At 41.3% G+C, this 17,845-nt stretch overlaps 1 protein-coding gene across 1 annotated transcript in view; it reads left to right on the forward strand.

Moving 5' to 3' along the window:
• The window catches only part of TFAP2E (transcription factor AP-2 epsilon), a 62,081-nt gene that overhangs the window by 36,990 nt on the left and 7,246 nt on the right, over nucleotides 1–17,845 (forward strand). The window contains exons 2-3 of the mRNA XM_070949248.1: nucleotides 8,081–8,309; nucleotides 10,694–10,812. Coding sequence (XP_070805349.1) covers nucleotides 8,081–8,309; nucleotides 10,694–10,812 — 348 coding nt within the window. The remainder of the gene's footprint in view (nucleotides 1–8,080; nucleotides 8,310–10,693; nucleotides 10,813–17,845) is intronic.

Genomic DNA, 17,845 nt, shown 5'->3' on the forward strand with positions numbered 1-17,845 from the left:
AAGACACATTATCTGTTGCTTTGAAATTAAATTCTACCCCAGATGTTTTACGCCGGGATTCAAAAGAAGCTCAGGAATAAGTGGATCCTCAGTCTTGGTGTCCAACAACCGGCCTTGTTTGGGCATGGAATGAAATAAACCAAAGAGAATCAAGGAGGGGCAAATGGAGTTTGTTTCTGAAGCTTTCTTGTTTTCCCAGGCTACCTTCATGTTTTGCTAATACCAAATTCCTTCTCCAAAGTCATCTCGGTGCTCCTCTGCAGCACCCACATCTTCCTACATAGGTTTTAATATATTAGAATGTATTAGGTTTATGTATTTAAAATATTTATACTCCATCTTTCCATTCATTTCAATCCAATATGGATGCTTAACTTAACCCATGCATTAAACCATCGGTAATTAAACAAGGACAAATCCAAAACACCATCAAAGCCAACAGGAATAAACAGGGTTACAAAACCTGGCAAGAGACAGACTTTGTGTAGCTCTCTTCACTTGATCCCCACATTCCCAAACATGTGAGAGAGAGAGAGAGAGAGAGAGAGAGAGAGGGAGGGAGAGAGAGAGAGACAGAGACAGAGAGACAGAGACAGAGAGAGAGACAGAGAGAGAGAGAGAGAGAGACAGAGAGAGAGACAGAGACACGGAGAGAGAGAGACAGAGACAGAGAAAGAGACAGATAGACAGAGAGAGAGAGAGAAAGAGAGAGATACAGAGAGAGAGAGAGAGAGAGAGACAGAAACAGAGAGATACAGAGAGAGAGAGAGAGAGAGAGAGAGACAGAGAGAGAGACAGAGACAGAGAGAGACAGAGAGAGACAGAGAGAGAGACAGAGACACAGAGAGACACAGAGAGAGACAGAGACAGAGAGAGAGACAGAGAGATACAGAGACACGGAGAGAGAGAGACAGAGACAGAGAGAGACAGAGACAGAGAAAGAGACAGAGACAGAGAGAGAGAGAGATACACACACACACACACACACACACACACACAGAGAGAGACAGAAACAGAGAGATACAGAGAGAGAGAGAGAGAGAGAGAGAGAGAGAGAGACACAGAGAGACACACACAGAGAGAGAGACAGAGACAGAGAGAGAGACAGAGAGATACAGAGACACGGAGAGAGAGAGACAGAGACAGAGAGAGACAGAGACAGAGAAAGAGACAGATAGACACACAGAGAGAGAGAGAGAGAGATACACAGAGAGAGAGACAGAGACAGAAACAGAGAGATACAGAGAGAGAGAGAGAGAGAGAGAGAGAGAGAGAGAGAGAGAGAGAGACCCCAGACAAGAGTAATGAGAGATTCTACTTCATTGTAAGGCTATATTAACAGAATCCCTTCCAATCAGACAATACAAATCTCTCGCCATCTCCTTTTACCACCTGATTAATTAGGATGGCTCCTTTCTAAGTTTCTCTCTTTGCCTGTTATTCAGTTGTGGGCTCCCCCAACTTTTATCTGATCCTTCCTAGGGACCATCTCATCCCACAGTCTCCCAAGTCATTCCCACGTACTATTACATTGTATGTGCATGTGATATGGATGCATGTGCAAACAGGGCGGAGCTTGGATTGCACAGCCGCAACCACCATCTTGCTTGTGTTAGTTAACTCCTTTCCGTGGGTGCCACTGGGGCGTAGCTTTTTGGAGTGTTGTCTCCTGTCAGAGCCCAAAAGTACATTGTGTTACTCATGTGCCCAGGCTCTGGCTAAGAAAGTAGAGAATCTCTACTATACTTTTTTTTTTTTTTTGTAAAAACAATTTTTATTTTAAAAACAAAAAAATTAAACATAAAACCATCATCACTTCCAAACAATTACTGACAGTTCATCGATCGGTTAACATCCTTTTGTGCTCTCTCCCATCTTCAAAATATCAATATATGACCAAAGCTTATTTTCATAATAAAATATTTCACTTATTTTATCTCAACGTCCACTTCACATTTCATATTTATCTCCATATTTTATTATCTATCCATTGATAAAATAAATCCCATATCAAATAATATTGTTTATCTTCCTGTTCTCTTATTTCAAATGTCAAATTTACTCATTTCAGCACAGTCCATCATTTTCTTAATAACTTCTTCATCAGTAGGTATCTTTTCTCCTTTCCAGTTTTTAGCAAATACGATTCTAGCCGCTGTTAAAACGTTCACAATTAAATATTGCAATTCTTTATTATATGTCTCTGGTAATCTCTACTCTACTCTTCATACTTCGCTAAAAAGGACTCTAGCACACACCCTTCACTAAACCTAACCACCAATGTTCCATTTTCTCCCTCTAAAAGAAGCACCTAAAAAAAGAATCCATTTCTAAACATTTCTTTAAAATTGTGCATGAAAAGGAATAAGCAATTCTAACAGCTCGGTACACATTGGGAATCTTACATTTTAAAAATACAGGTAGTTCTCAGCTTACGATCACAAATTGAGACCATGGTTGTTGAGCAGATCACTGCAGTGATGCGGTCTTGGAGTAAATCTGGCTTTACCCGGTGACTTCGCTTGCCAGAAGTTGGATGAGAAGGTCACAAATGGCCATCACATGACCCCAGGATGCTACAACTCTTGGAAATACATGCCAGATGCAAAGCAACCAAATTTTGATCAACGTGACAAAGGGGAGGCGGGGTCAGTTGTAAGGGTAAGAACTGGTTGTATAAGTCACATTTTTAAGCACCACTGTAATTTTGAAGGTCACTAAATGAATGGTTGTAAATTGAGAATTACCTGTAGTTTTAAATTCTTTTTTAAAAACGTCTTTTTATAGCATCAAACTAATTAGCCGGTGGGGAGGGGGGGAAGAATTGCATACTACAGTTAACAAAACATTGTGTTATAATTAGGAGAGTAAGGAAAAAGACTATCTCAAAAACAAAACAACTCCAAAAATTTGATCTTTTCCTGGGCTTTTTGGGCAATTCAAATTTTGACTGACTGTATGTATGTTGTGGCTGCAAATCAGTGTGTAGATTTATCCTTCCAATTTTGGATAATAATTATTTTAACCATACTTCTGCACGAAACAATCACAATATCTGAAATTTAGATACAGGGAATCTAGCCCACAAAATACAGATTTCCTTTATGTACAATTAATTTAGAATCGTATTATTATCATTATCATTATGATTATTTTCATTGTTGCTCTTGCTGTTGTTGTTTAAATCTATTTGCCACCTATCTCTCTGTGGAGCTACTCTATCTGTTTACAATATTAAAAAGGAAGAAAATGAAAGGAGTGTAAACAGAAGTAAAATAATAGTACCATAAAATAAACAATGGAAAAAGAACCCGAGACTACAACAATATTTATAGTCCTATAAAGTTCAACCCTGAATGTGGTATACAAAAACAAGTCCAGACCATGTGAATTAATATTTCAATTCCTGAATTGCATCTCCAATAAGCAATAACCCTTACTAAACATTCCCTTGGATATCCAGAATATGTGAAAGAATTTTTCTGCTGTATTAACCTCACTTAAGATAAAAGGAAATGACTTTCCTATTCTTTTAAAGCAACCTTCCACTGGTTTAATAAAAACAGAATGTTGTTATTCCAAAGGCTGGGTAGGGAAGGAGTTCACATCAATCCTATCAACTTCCTTCAACTTCTTAAGAAAAAGATCAGTTGCTTTAGGAACCTTCAAAAGGATTTCAGAATGAGATCAAAGCAAAACAATCTGAATAAAAGGGACTTAACGAATATAGGAAGAAGAATTCTCAGAGAAATCAAAATCAGTTCTAAGTTCTACAAACATTTTAAAACATCCCTATCAGAACAAAATTGATCCAAAATAATGAGATTATCAAAAGCCCAATTAACCCTAATCCTGACAGGGCTCTACCGACTATTGTTTATTTTCCTTCCATTGTGTCTCTATTTAATATATTGTCAAATTTCCACCAGTGAGAGTTCCTAGGAATCTATACTCAGGTAAACAAAGCTTCAAAACACAGCCTAAAGCTCAAATCGTTAACTGAATTATTTGACTAAGATAACTTTAATCAACTTTTTTTAATCTTCTTTCCGTTCAATCCTTATTTAATACATTGTGAAATTTGCCAGTTGCGAGAATTTCTAGGCATCAAAACCCAGGTAAACAAAGCATCACAATGCAACCTAAAGCTCAAATTACTAACTAAATTTGACTAAATTAGTTGACTAAAATAATTTTAATCTGCTTAATGTCTGTGGAGATTCTCAGCCATCCAAGTCATGGTTGTCCCAAAGATGCTTTTTCCAGAGGCAACTGGACTTTCTGGTTTTTCTTTGAAGACTTCTTGGATGAGAAGTGATGTGCCTTCAAAGAAGCTTTATTTATTTATTTTGTCGAGCATGTAATAGGTAACAGATACAAGCATAAACTGAATAGTTATGAATACTTTTGAATATAATTATGAATGTAATTATGAATAGCTCCTTGGATGAGAAGCGATACGCCTTCAAAGATAAACCAGAAAGTCCAGTTTCCGTAATCAGTCCATAATGGATGTTTAGTAAAGTCCGTAATCAGCTTATTTATTTTCTTTCTGTTGTGTCCCTATATAATATGCGGTCAAATTTACCACTTGTGAGAGTTTCTAGGAATCGATTTCCAGGTAAACAAAGCATAAACACAAATCTCTACAAAACATAACATGTCATTCATCTACTTTCCCTGTTATAGATCTGAAGGAACTTGGCGACAACTTTTCAGACTAACAAAATCTTATTAAAAGACACTGGGTCACTTCATCAGAAGCATGGATTGTCGACTGTGATCTAGGATTTAAATTGGCATAAGGGGAAAAGAAGGGAAGGGAACAGTGGTGGGTTTCAAATTTTTTTACTACCAGTTCTATGGGTGTGGCTTGGTGGGCGTGGCAGGGGAAGGATACTGTAAAATCTCCATTCCCTCCCCACTCCAGGGGAAGGTTGCTGCAAAATCTCCATTCCCTCCCGATCAGCTGGGACTTGAGAGGCAGAGAATAGATGGGGACGTGGCCAGTCAGAATTTTTACTACCGGTTCTCCGAACTGCTCAAAATTTCCTCTACCGGTTCTCCAGAACTGGTCAGAACCTGCTGAAATCCACCTCTGGAAGGGAAGACTGGTTAGTTATGCCGATACAGGTTATTTGTGAAACAGATTATAAATATTTTATCAATTAATGGTTGTAACAGTGTAATGCCATTGCAATCTAACAAAATACTGCTTAATAATACTGATAATATATGGTCTCTGGTCTATGGCTGTAATAAATTCTGATTGATTGATACTGATAATATTTCACGATTAATTAGAGCTCTGAAAATAAAGTGTTTTATAAAGTTCAAATGTTATGATCCACCATTATGAGCTTCTTAATAATTTTAGGATTTCTGATAGTTCCAAGCAAGAACTATTAAAATCAAAAGTCAAAAAAGAACATTCTTGACATATGCCACGGCATAGATTTCATCCAGAAGGAGACATACCAAATGGTTTCTAACCACATGCATTTACAGATAATTCAAAACATGTTGATTCAGAATATATTTAAAACATGGGGCAGATCCATAAGTCAACACCTGTTTCAGAAACTTCCGAAAATGCCATAGCAAAAGTTTCCTCAGCGTTCAAAAAATTAGTGGCTGCTGGATTCTATCTGCTTTGAATTAAAGAAATTATATCAGTTACAAATCTAATATGGTATTATTGTAATTGGACTGCATATAAATCCAATTTGAACTGGGCTCATAATAACTGAAAATACAAGCAGTAAACTAGTAGCCAAAGTAGCTATTAAAATCTTAAACACCCAAACTGATTAAAGAACTAGGTTGTAATTGAAACCAAGAGTCAGGTCTTCATCCAGTTTAAGGAAGGGGAAAACTCATATTTATAAATGTGCAAAGCATCAGGATCTATACATCAAGGAAATATGCATGCATTAAGATAAATTAGGATTAAAATATTGCATTTTAAGAGAAGTTGTAAATGACAAATGAAGTTGGTTTTATTTTAATGGATCTTTTAAAAATCGTGAAACAAGCAAAAAGCATTACAAGATTTTTTAGTGCAGCTTGTCAGGTTTTTTTTTTTTTTTTTTTTAAAGCATACTAGGGAAATTTACTTGAACTTATGTACAAACGTTTATTGGCAAAAACTCTATATTGGTCAAAATCGCAAACCAAATGGGGATGTTAAAAGAATTATGCACAGAATGACCTAACAATGACCTAATCCTCAAGTTATGACTACAACTGAGACAAGAATTTTGGTTGCTAAGCAAGGTGGTTGTTAAGTGAATCACACCCAATCTTACGACCCTTTTGCCATGGTTGTTAAGTGAATCACTGCAATTCAGTGAATCCTGTGGTCGTTGCGAATCTGGCTCCCACCCATTGACTTAGCATGTCAGAAGCCAGCTGGGGAGGTCGCAAGTAACAATCATATTATCAGGCTTGCCTCCTTTCAATACTCAAGAAAGAAAAACCCCGACTCCATTTTCATAGAGAAAGGTACTTTTACTGAGTATGAACTGAATGCAAGCAAAGAAAAGCAAGGTCTGAGGCAAAAGGCGCGAAAATTACATATAGAAAGCATCCCCAAAATCCTTCCCCCAACTGTCTGGCATAAATCATCCAATCCACAATTCCCCCAGGGGTCATGTGGGGTGCAACGTCTGGTGGCTGACACATATGATCCTAGCATGTTGCAACCGTTGTAAATACAATTGCCAAGGGCCCGAATTTTGATCATGTGATTGTGGAGATGCTGTGGCATAAGTCATAAGTGCGGGGGACAGTTGCATGCCACTGTTTTGAGGGTTGTCGTAATTTTGAACAGTCACCAAATGAATGGTTATAAGTTGAGGACTGTCTGTAATGCATTCTTTAAAAAACAAACTGAAAGAGAATTGAGTGGCCTTAGAACTGAAAAATTAAAAAGGGAGACAAACCACAACTGACACATTTCTTCATCCTAGTCTGAGCCCATGTGGAGCTATTAGTTTTGATTCCCTCCCAATGGGAGATTGCTTTGAAAACCTTCTCTACCATTCGTATAAGCAATCCTGGTTGGGAAGCCACGTGATGTGGACACTGTCTAAGTTCTTAATTCATACTTCACTATTCATGATGAGCTTATACATTCACAAGGATACATTTTATTGGCTGCAAAATGGGTCACGCCACTTAATCAGATATCTATCCTTTGCTGTGTAAGAACTCTAGCTTATGTAAGTTGTTTTTGTACAACTGATCGCACGTTCCCAGGCATCACATACTATACATGAGGTAGAGCTGTGTTCCTCAAACTTGGCAACTTTAAAATGAGTGAATTTCAACTCCCAGAATTCCTCATGCTGGCTAGGGAACTGTGGAAGTTGAAGTTGGCCAATCAGAAACTTACCAAGTTTGAGAAACACTGAGGTAGAGGGAAACAACTTTTGTTCCTGATCTTGTTATCAAAACAAATTAAAGATTACGAGTGAGGAAGTTTCCTTTGTTTGTTTTTTAATCAAAAGAGAGGATATGTAGAGCTGGGTGTTCCAAAGTTTTAAAGCATAGTAAAAACTTTTAAGAGAGCTATGGGGTCCTTAGAGTTCTCTGAGCTTGGTGGCATTTAATTACCAAACTAGATAATATCATCAGAGCTAGAAAGGAGTGGGGATTCGCTCTTATTTTTATATACTAGTGTTGGTGGGAGTGTTCTTGGTGTTTCTTTGATGGTTCTTTGGTGGTTTTAAGAAAGTTTTGGCCAGGAACTAAATAATAAGAATTCCTTGGACTTATTCATTTATTGTGCGTATATTGTATTTTTGCTTCCAAAGAAGCTTATGCAGGCTGCCCATCATTTCATCCCAGAAAAGCCCCCTGAGATACATTGTTTATCAAGCCTTGTGGACTGTAAATGAAAGTGATTTACAGCCGTATGAATTAAAGAGGTTTTGCGGGACTAAGATTGTGCTTTATACTTTCTAAGGAAGCCTAGATCAGAACAATGGCTGTGTTATTATGGCTGCTTAATCCTAAATGAACCCATGCTTTGTTATAGCTGTCACTCCTTCATTCTTCATTTGTCCTGATCTTCTAGTGCCCATCCCTTCGAAGGCCAACGGGACCACCATCTCTTCCCTGACCATGAACAAGGACACCCTGATAGGAGGGGTGACCAATCCAAGCGAAGTCTTCTGCTCTGTTCCAGGACGGTTGTCCCTCCTCAGCTCCACCTCCAAGTACAAAGTGACCGTGGGTGAAGTTCAGAGGAGGCTCTCGCCCCCAGAATGCCTCAACGCTTCTCTCCTTGGTGGCGTCCTTCGGCGGTAGGAATTCACAACGTTCATTTGTTTGGTTTGTTAAAACTGTGATCGAAGGGTCTGTTTTTACAGTTGTAAATTTGCGATGGGCACCATATAAACTGAATGAATAAGTAATTAAAAAAATAAATAAGAAGATGGTCAGCCAAAGTATCTTGGTCAAATCTTAGCCAGAACAAATTGCCCCCAGGTTTCCATACGACTACAATATATACTGTGTTTCCCCAAAAATAAGACCCTGTCTTATATTTTTTGGAACCCTGAAATAAGCGCTTGGCCTTATTGCCATGTGCTCAAAAGCCCGATTGGGCTTATTATCAGGGGATGTCTTATTTTGGGGAAAACAGGGTATGTGTCATCTATATCATCTATTTATATCTCTCACTATCTTCTATCATCTCTATCTATCTATCTATCATCTATCTCTATATCTATAGCTATCTATAGCTATCTATCTATCTACCTACCTACCTACCTTCTTTCTTTCTATCTATCTACAGTATCTATCTATCTATCTATCTATCTATCTATCTATCTATCTATCTATCTATCTATATATCTATCTCTATCTCTATTATGGGAGCGACGGGGCGCTCCCAGGTGACACCTCTCCTGCGCGAACTGCACTGGCTTCCTGTGGTCTTCCGGGTGTGCTTCAAGGTGTTGGTGACCACCTTTAAAGCGCTCCATGGCTTAGGGCCGGGGTATTTACAAGACCGCCTTCTGCCATCAATAGCCTCCCACCGGCCAGTACGTTCGCACAGAGAGGGCCTCCTCAGGGTGCCGTCCGCCAGACAGTGTCGGCTGGCGACCCCCAGGGGGAGAGCCTTCTCTGTGGCGGCGCCCGCCCTCTGGAACAACCTCCCCCCAGAGATACGTACAATACCAGACCTCCGGACTTTTCATCGGGCCCTGAAAACTTATTTATTTCACCTAGCCGGGCTGGCTTGATCCCACAGTTTTTGGTTAAATTTAATTGATTTTAATTGGGTTGTTTTAAATTGTGGCCAAAAATATTTAATTATTTTTAAACTGTTTTTAAATTTTGTATGTTCTGTTTTATTCTGGCTGTTCACCGCCCTGAGTCCTGCTGGAGAAGGGAGGTATACAAATTAAAACAAATAAAATAAACAAATAAATATCTATCTATCTATCTCTATCTATCTATCTATCTATCTATCTATCTATCTATCTATCTGTCATCTATCATCTATCATCTATTGATCTATCATCTATTGATCTATCATCTATACATACATACGTATATATCATTTATCTCTCTATCTCTCTGTATCTACCTACCTACCTATCTATCTATCATCTATCCATTATCTATCTATCTATCTATCTATCTATCTATCTATCTATCTATCTATCTATCTATCTATCTCTATCTATCATCTATTGGTCTGTCTATCTATCTATCTATCTATCTATCTATCTATCTATCTATCTATCTATCTATCTATCTATCTATCATCTATTGATCTATCATCTATCATCTATACATACATACATATATATCATTTATCTCTATCTCTATCTACCTACCTACCTATCTACATGGTTCCCTGAAAATAAGACCCTGTCTTTTTTTTTTTTTTTTTTTGAACCTTGAAATGAGCACTTGGCCTTATTGCCATGTGCTCAAAAGCCCGATTGGGCTTATTATCGGGGGATGTCTTATTTTGGGGGAAACAGGGTAGGTAGTCTTAGGACCTAGACTTACAACTGTTAATTGAACCCAGAATTATAGTCATAAGTGGTGGCATCCGTTAGTGAGTCACCATGTGACCGTGCCCAATTTTACAATCTTTTTTGCAGTGGTCCTTAAGCAAACACCATGGTCATTAAGTGTACTCCGCTGTCATTTAATGAACGTCAGAATTGTTAAATGGATTCGTTTGACTCAGTGGGCATTTTTTGTGCTAGAAACTGGAAGCAGACACCGGAAATTGGCAAGAAACACCAAAAATTGCAGTCACGTGACCATGGGACATTGCAAACAGATGTATATGGAAGCTGACTGCCAAGTGCCAAAAATGTGATCACATGACCACGGGGTGGGGGAGGGGCGCAGTCATTAGAAGTCCACAACTGATTTGTAAGTAGCTCTGGGGTGGTCCGATGTAATTTGAACGATTGCTAAGTGAGCAGTCAAGCAAGGACCATCTGTATGTGTTTTTTATATTAATTTTGATGCATGTAAGAAGTCGTTACCAAACCATGAACCATAATTTAATTGCAAAATTTACAAACAGTCCTAAGTCTCTTCCTAGAATTGTTGAAGAACAGATTTTGGAAATTAAGGGTGATTTGGTTCCTTAGTTTGTTTGTTTGTTTTTAAATCCCATTCAGATTGTTTCGTTTTTCTGCTTTCCTGTTTTTAGGGCAAAATCTAAAAATGGTGGAAGATGTTTAAGAGAAAGGTTGGAGAAGATAGGGTTAAATCTACCCGCTGGAAGGCGCAAAGCAGCAAACGTCACCTTGTTAACGTCCCTGGTGGAAGGTAAGATTATTTGTGTTTGGCCTGACAAGGTGTTCTTTTGGGGTCGTGTAGGGATTTAAAATGTCCTTATTTTACATTAAAACCAGTGATGGGTTTCAAATTTTTTTACTACCGGTTCTGTGGGTGTGGCATGGCTTGGTGGGCGTGGCATGGCTTGGTGGGCGTGGCAGGGGGAGGATATTGTAAAATCTCCATTTCCACCCCACTCCAGGGGAAGGATACTGCAAAATCCCCATTTCCTCCCGATCAGCTGGGACTTGGGAGGGAGCGAATAGATGGGGGCGGAGCCAGTCAGAATTTTTACTACCGGTTCTCCGAACTACTCAAAATTTCCGCTACTGGTTCTCCAGAACTGGTCAGAACCTGTTGAAACCCACCTCTGATTAAAACCCATCTTGAATGATTTCTCTAACACGCTGGCTGATGGATTGACTGACTGCCTTCAGCCCTGCGTCACTTTGACTCACCTTTTCAAGGGGTTCACAGAAAGAGTTAAAATTAAAATACAAATTTTTTTAAAAAAACTTTAGGAGGAAAATAAAATAGATCAATTTTTTTTAAAAAAAGACAGAAATGGGGTTATCTGAAATATATAACCGCAAAAGTCAAGATAGTGGTTGCGATGGTATAATGCAGTGATGGCTAACCTTTTTGCCATTGTGTGCCAAAGGCAGGGGGGAGCACGGGGGGGAGCGCACATGCGTATGCCCACACCCATAATTCTATGTGCACTGTCCCCGCCCATGTGCACGTGACCCGCCTGCACTCCCCCCGCTTTTGGCACGCAATGGCACAGTGGACAGACCCGTTTTTTGTGGTCCCCAGGCTCCAGAGCCTCTCTAGGAGCCTGGAGAGGCTGGAAACGGCCTGTTTGCCAACTTCTGCTGGGACCAGAAGTAGGCAAACGGGCCATTTCTGGCTTCCGGAGGACCTCCAGGGGGTGTGGGGAAGGCTGTTTTTGTCCTACCCAGGCTCCTAGAGAGGTTTTGGTGCCTGGGGAGAGCGAAAAAACAGGCCTTCCCCACCTCCCCAGGCCCTCCGGAGGCAGGAAACAGCCTGTTTCCCTACTTCCAGTGGGCCCAGAAGGCCTGAAAATCAGCTGGCTGGCACACGCATGCGCTCCGGAGCAGAGCTCGCGTGCCCACCAATATGGCTCCACGTGCCACCTGTGGCATGTGTGCCATAGGTTCGCCATCACGGGTATAATGGAAGCTCTACTTGTTTTTTAGTGTGTCAAGGCAGAATTTCAATTACACCCTTTCAGCCATCATCTTCACTTTTTGGACTGTATTCCATAGACAACCCTGGATAGAGGATTCAAAAGGAGACTGTTTCAGTTTAATTCGAAGTCTGATGCTTATTTATTGGGATTAAGCCATCACCAAAGCAAGAGTGAGCCATCTATAGCCTACCGCCTGCTGGTGGTTTATTTTCCACAATCTGGCAGCCCAACATTGGTGAAATGGAGGCATGATTTCTACTGAGCTTTGTGAGGAAATAACAGTAAAACTGTGCAATTCATGAGGCAGAATTTGCATTATTTTCCCCAAATAAAACATGCATGCAATACAAACACTCACCCGAGAGCAATCACTGTTTTGCTGCTCTATCACACTGCAGCCAATTCTAGAAGTTTTCTTTGGTGGCATCCATAATCCGGATGCCACCAATGAAGAGCACGTATAACAGTGTCCCCTAAGACTGCAACGTGCTACAGAGACAAGTTCTCAGAGATGGATGCAATTAGCCGTGTTGATATGGAGCAGAGTCCTTCACACGTCTTAACCCAAAATCATTAATCACAGGGACAGGCAATTTGGTGGTCTCCAGAAGTTTTGAACTTTCATTCCCATTAGCCTCGGGCTGTAGGGGCACTGACAATCAACTGTGAGAATTACAGTCCAGAGCATATGGAGGATAGAAAGTTGACGGGGAAAGCAAGGATACCCAAGACCTCTAGAGGGCATCTCAACTGTAAAATCACTGCAGTCTGGACCTGTCTTCTCCTGCAGGCCATGGTATCGCCATGAAGAGAAATGGGCTTCAAAGGACAATCTGTTTGGGGAGAGTATCAGAAAATCATTGCGATGAAACAGCTCAAACAGACTGTGAAAAAGGAAAGATGTAGTCTTTGACCTTAATATATATATATATATATATATATATATGTATGTATGTATGTATGTATGTATGTATGTATATATATATATATATATATATATATATATATATATATATATATATATATATATATATATATTTCTTCTAGCCAGGTTTTCCCTACGTAGCCAAGGTTTTTTTGTAGCTCCAGCTCAGTAGAATCTCATCTACTTGGTTCTGGGCTTTTTTCTTTTCTAACACCTAGCAAGCTCTCACTGCTAGGTGGGAGACCTAAATAGATCCATTTCTAGCTCGTTAGCTGTCATCAGTTTTCCAAAGAGCTAGAAATGGATCTATTTAGGTCTCCCACCTAGCAGTGAGAGCTTGCTAGGTGTTAGAAAGGAAAAAAGCCCAGAACCGAGTAGATGAGATTCTACTGAGCTGGAGCTACAAAAAAACCTTGGCTACGTAGGGAAAACCTGGCTAGAAGAAAAACACACATAAACCCTACGAAGAAGTAAGAAATATATATATATATATATATATATATATATATATATATATATATATATATATATATATATATACACACACACACGTATATATATATATATTGTAAATAACTTTTTATTATTTTTTATAAAAACAAACAAACATTTAGTACATCTGTCACCCCGTCCCTGTAACACCTCGGTGTTATCTTCAGTCATTCTTATTCTTCTTCCAAAAAAGGAACTTTCTTCTATCTTGATCTTTATACAAACCATTTTAATATTTCCTTACTAAAACAAAATTCTGCCTATCAAATTTTTAAATATAACCATAAAGCTTTTATTTTTTATATCTCTTTTCCAACCAATAATAGAAACAGTTCCATATTCTATAATACTCTATCTCTTCCCTATTTTTAATCCTTAAAGTCAATCTATTCATTTCTGCACAGTCCATAATTTTTTTTATCCCCTCATCTTCCCAAAGGTATTTTCTCTGCTTTGCAATTTTATCTTTGACCTTACTATTAATGGCAAAGATGTCTGTCTGTCTAGTTTAATGAAAAGAAGGTCATGATAGCGGTCTTCCAAATATCTAACGGGCTGCCACAAGGAAGAGATTTTTTTTTAAACCAATTTTGTTGTATACATGATGTAAAATGACAATAAAGGCTGTACTATTATGAGCTTTGGTAGTACAGTGGTCTAAAGCACCCTGTTATTAAGACCAGCTGCCTGCAATTACTGCAGGTTCAAATCCCACCAGGCTCAAGGTTGACTCAGCCTTCCATCCTTTCTAAGGTAGGTAAAATGAGGACCCAGTTTGTGGGGGCAAAAAGCTGACTTTGTATAAATATACAAAAGGATGAAGGCTATTGCGTAACGCATTGTAAGCCACCCTGAGTCTCCGGATGGCATATAAATGGACGGCATATAAAGGGAGGCATATAAAGGGCGGCATATAAATCAAATTAAAAAAAAAACTATTATACTAAGGGATGGTCAACCTATTCTCCAAAGCACCTGAAGGCAGGACAAGAATTAGTGGATGGAAATTTATTTAAGGAAACCAAGTAGAACTAAGAGGAAATTTCCTGACAGTGAGAATTAATCAGTGGAATGGCTTGCCTTCAGAAGTTGTGGGTGCACCATCACTGGAGATTTTAAAGAAAAGATTGGATAATTGTCTGAAATGGTATATGGCAGTGATGGCTAACCTTTTTGCCATCGCGTGCCAAAGGCGGGGGGGGAGCACGGGGGAGGGGTTGCGTGCACATGTGCTCACACCCATAATTCTATGCGCCCTGCTCCTGCACTCCCCCCGCTTTTGGCACATGATGGCACAGTGGGCCTGGCAGACCCATTTTTTGCACTCCCCAGGCTCCAGAGCCTCTCTAGGAGCCTGGGGAGGGCGAAAACGGCCTTCCCCACCCCACCCCCCTCGAGGCCCTTTGGAGGCCGGAAACGGCCCGGTTGCCAACTTCTGCTGGGACTGGAAGCCGGCAAATGGGCCATTTCTCGCCACACATCTCCCACCAGCCAGCTGGTCATTGGGTCTCTGCCACACATGCATGGGGGGGCGAGACACATGCGGGGGTGCTGCATGCACACGCGTGGGGGGCGCATGCAGGGGTGCCATGTGTACATGTGCGGGGGGGCGCATGCATGGGGCATTGCATTTGGGGGGTTCAGGCGTGTGCGCATTCGCTTTGGCCACTTGGTCCGGAAAAAGTTAGCAGTGAAAGTGATATTTCTCCTGGAAATATAGGTAGCCCATGACTTACGTTCACCACTGAGCCCAAAATTTTAAGTCACTAAGTGAGCTTTGCCCCATTTTACGACCTTCCTTGCCACAGTGGCTAAGTGAATCTCTGCAGTTGTTAAGGTAGCAATGGGGTTGCTGGCTTCCCCCGTTGACTTTGCTCGTCAGAAAGTCGCAAAGGGGGAATGACGTGGCCCTGGGACACCGCAACTGAGCCAGGTGCCGAGCATCTGAATTTCGATTATGTGATCAAGGGGATGCCGCAACGGTCGTAAGGGTGTGAAAAATGGTCCTAAGTCAGTTTTTTTTCCCAGTGCCGTTATAATTTTGAATGGTCGCTAAATGAACTGTTGTAAGTCAAGAACTGCCTGTACATACATCATGATGCTTCCATCCAGGGGTGAAATGTAAAATTTGTTACTACCGGTTCTGTGGGCGTGGCTTGGTGGTGGTAGGGGTAATGTGACTGGGTGGGCGTGGCCAACTTTTTTTTTTTTTTTTAACTTTTCAAAGCATTTTTTCTGCAAATGCAAAAAAATGCTTTGAAAAGGCTCTGCCGATCGGGCAACACAGCTGGGATCGTCAGAGCCTTTTCAAAGCATTTTTTAAACCACCTCTTCTGCTGAAGAGGTTGTAAAAAAAAATGCTTTAAAAGTCTCTCTGATGATCCCAGCTGAGCTGCCTGATCGGCAGAGAGACTTTTAAAGCATTTTTTTCTGCAACCTCTTCCAGGGAAGAGGTGGTTTAAAAAATGCTCTGAAAAAGCTCTGACGATCCCAGCTGAGCCACGCGATCATCAGAGGCTTTTTTTTTTTTACTTTTAAAAGCATTTATTCGGTGGAAGAAGTTGTAGAAAAAATGCTTTTAAAAGTAAAAAAACAAAAGCCTCTGATGATTGTGCGGCTCAGCTGGGCATGGTGGGGTGGGGGCACGCGGGGATCTTTGCTACCGGTTCTCTGAACCACCCGCCGCCATCACTACCGGATCGGGCGATCCGGTCCGAACCGGGAGCATTTCACCCCTGCTTCCATCCCTGGACAATTCACCCATGTTTTCTTCTTGGAAAGCCAATGCCCTTTGACCAGGTTGAGTGAGAACCGGTGGAGGGGGAAGAAAAGGCTGCAGGATTTCTCCGCTTGTCACAAACTCCCATCGGAGGAGTTTGTCACCTGGACGGCTTTGATGGTGTAAGAAAGGCCATCCTTGTGCTTGGGACGGTCTCAGTTCTGCGGTCTATTGTGACGGAAAGGGCAGCTGCTGGAGAAGAACAGAAGGAAGCCCCTTTGCTTTGATGGCAGCAGATGAAACGGGCTGTTGCGGGAGGCTGAGGTTGTTCTTGGAAGGCAGCTTTGGGACTGGATGCTCCTGAATGGTTTATTTCCATGAGAAGAAAAGGAGGAGGAGCAGGAGGAAGAGGAGGAGGAGCAGGAGCAGGAGGAGGGCAGGGAAAACAAGCATTTTGGGCTCAGCCCAGACAGCTGGGAGCTGTCATTGACTGCTGATCAGGGGGGGTCACTATAAATGACAGATGACCGCTTGTTTGCCCAAGGACAATAAGACCTACCCCCACAAAGTCCTACCATTCCTTTGAAGAATTCTTAAATGGCAGCCCTCTATTTGCAGGGCTCTTCAGGATAAATGAACTCCAGGAAAGTGCATTTAGGGTGGGCGGACTGGAGGATTTTCACCCCTAGTTAGCACTTACAGGCCAGAGAGGGGTGGGCAACATAAACATCTCCTATTTAGTGTTCCACCGCAGTGGCTCAGTGGCTAAGATGGTGAGCTTGCCGATCGAAAGGTCGGCAGTTCAGCGGTTCGAATCCCTAGTGCCGCGTAACGGGGTGAGCTCCCGTTACTTGTCCCAGCTTCTGCCAACCTAGCAGTTCGAAAGCACGTTAAAAAAAAAGACAAGTAGAAAAATAGGGAACATTTTGGTGGGAAGGTAACAGCGCTCCATGCGCCTTCGGCGTTGAGTCATGCCGGCCACATGACCACGGAGACGTCTTCAGACAGTGCTGGCTCTTTGGCTTTGAAATGGAGATGAGCACAGTGGAACAACTTTCCTCCAGAGGTTGTGAATGCTCCAATACTGGAAGTTTTTAAGAAGAGATTGGATAACCATTTGTTTGAAGTGGTGTAGGGTTTCCTGCCTAAGCAGAGGGTTGGACTAGAAGACCTCCAAGGTCCCTTCCAACTCTCTCTCTTCTCTTCTCTTCTCTTCTCTTCTCTTCTCTTCTCTTCTCTTCTCTTCTCTTCTCTTCTCTTCTCTTCTCTTCTCTTCTCTTCTCTTCTCTTCTCTTCTCTTCTCTTCTCTTCTCTTCTCTTCTCTTCTCTTCCCTTCCCTTCCCTTCCCTTCCCTTCCCTTCCTTCCCTCCCTTCCCTTCCCTTCCCTTCCCTTCCCTTCCCTTCCCTTCCCTTCCCTTCCCTTCCCTTCTCTTCTCTTCTAGTAGGAAAAAGGGCATAGGACATTTTCTGCAGAGCATTTATCCCAGGACTTGTGCATGGGCACCAGTACTGGCTTAGGGTAAGGGGGTGACATCTGCTACTGCTGTCATGCACAGGATGGGGTGTGGGAGGGAGACTCGGCCTGTCCACATCATCTTTGCACAGAAGCCCCGGATCTCCTTGGGGCAACTGCAGTCAGGAGGGGGATCCATCATTCTGTGGAAATGCCCCTGCA

This window comes from Pituophis catenifer, unplaced genomic scaffold (assembly GCF_029215685.1).
Source record: "Pituophis catenifer annectens isolate HBS135680 unplaced genomic scaffold, rPitCat1.0.hap2 SCAF_9, whole genome shotgun sequence".
NCBI lineage: Eukaryota > Metazoa > Chordata > Lepidosauria > Squamata > Colubridae > Pituophis > Pituophis catenifer.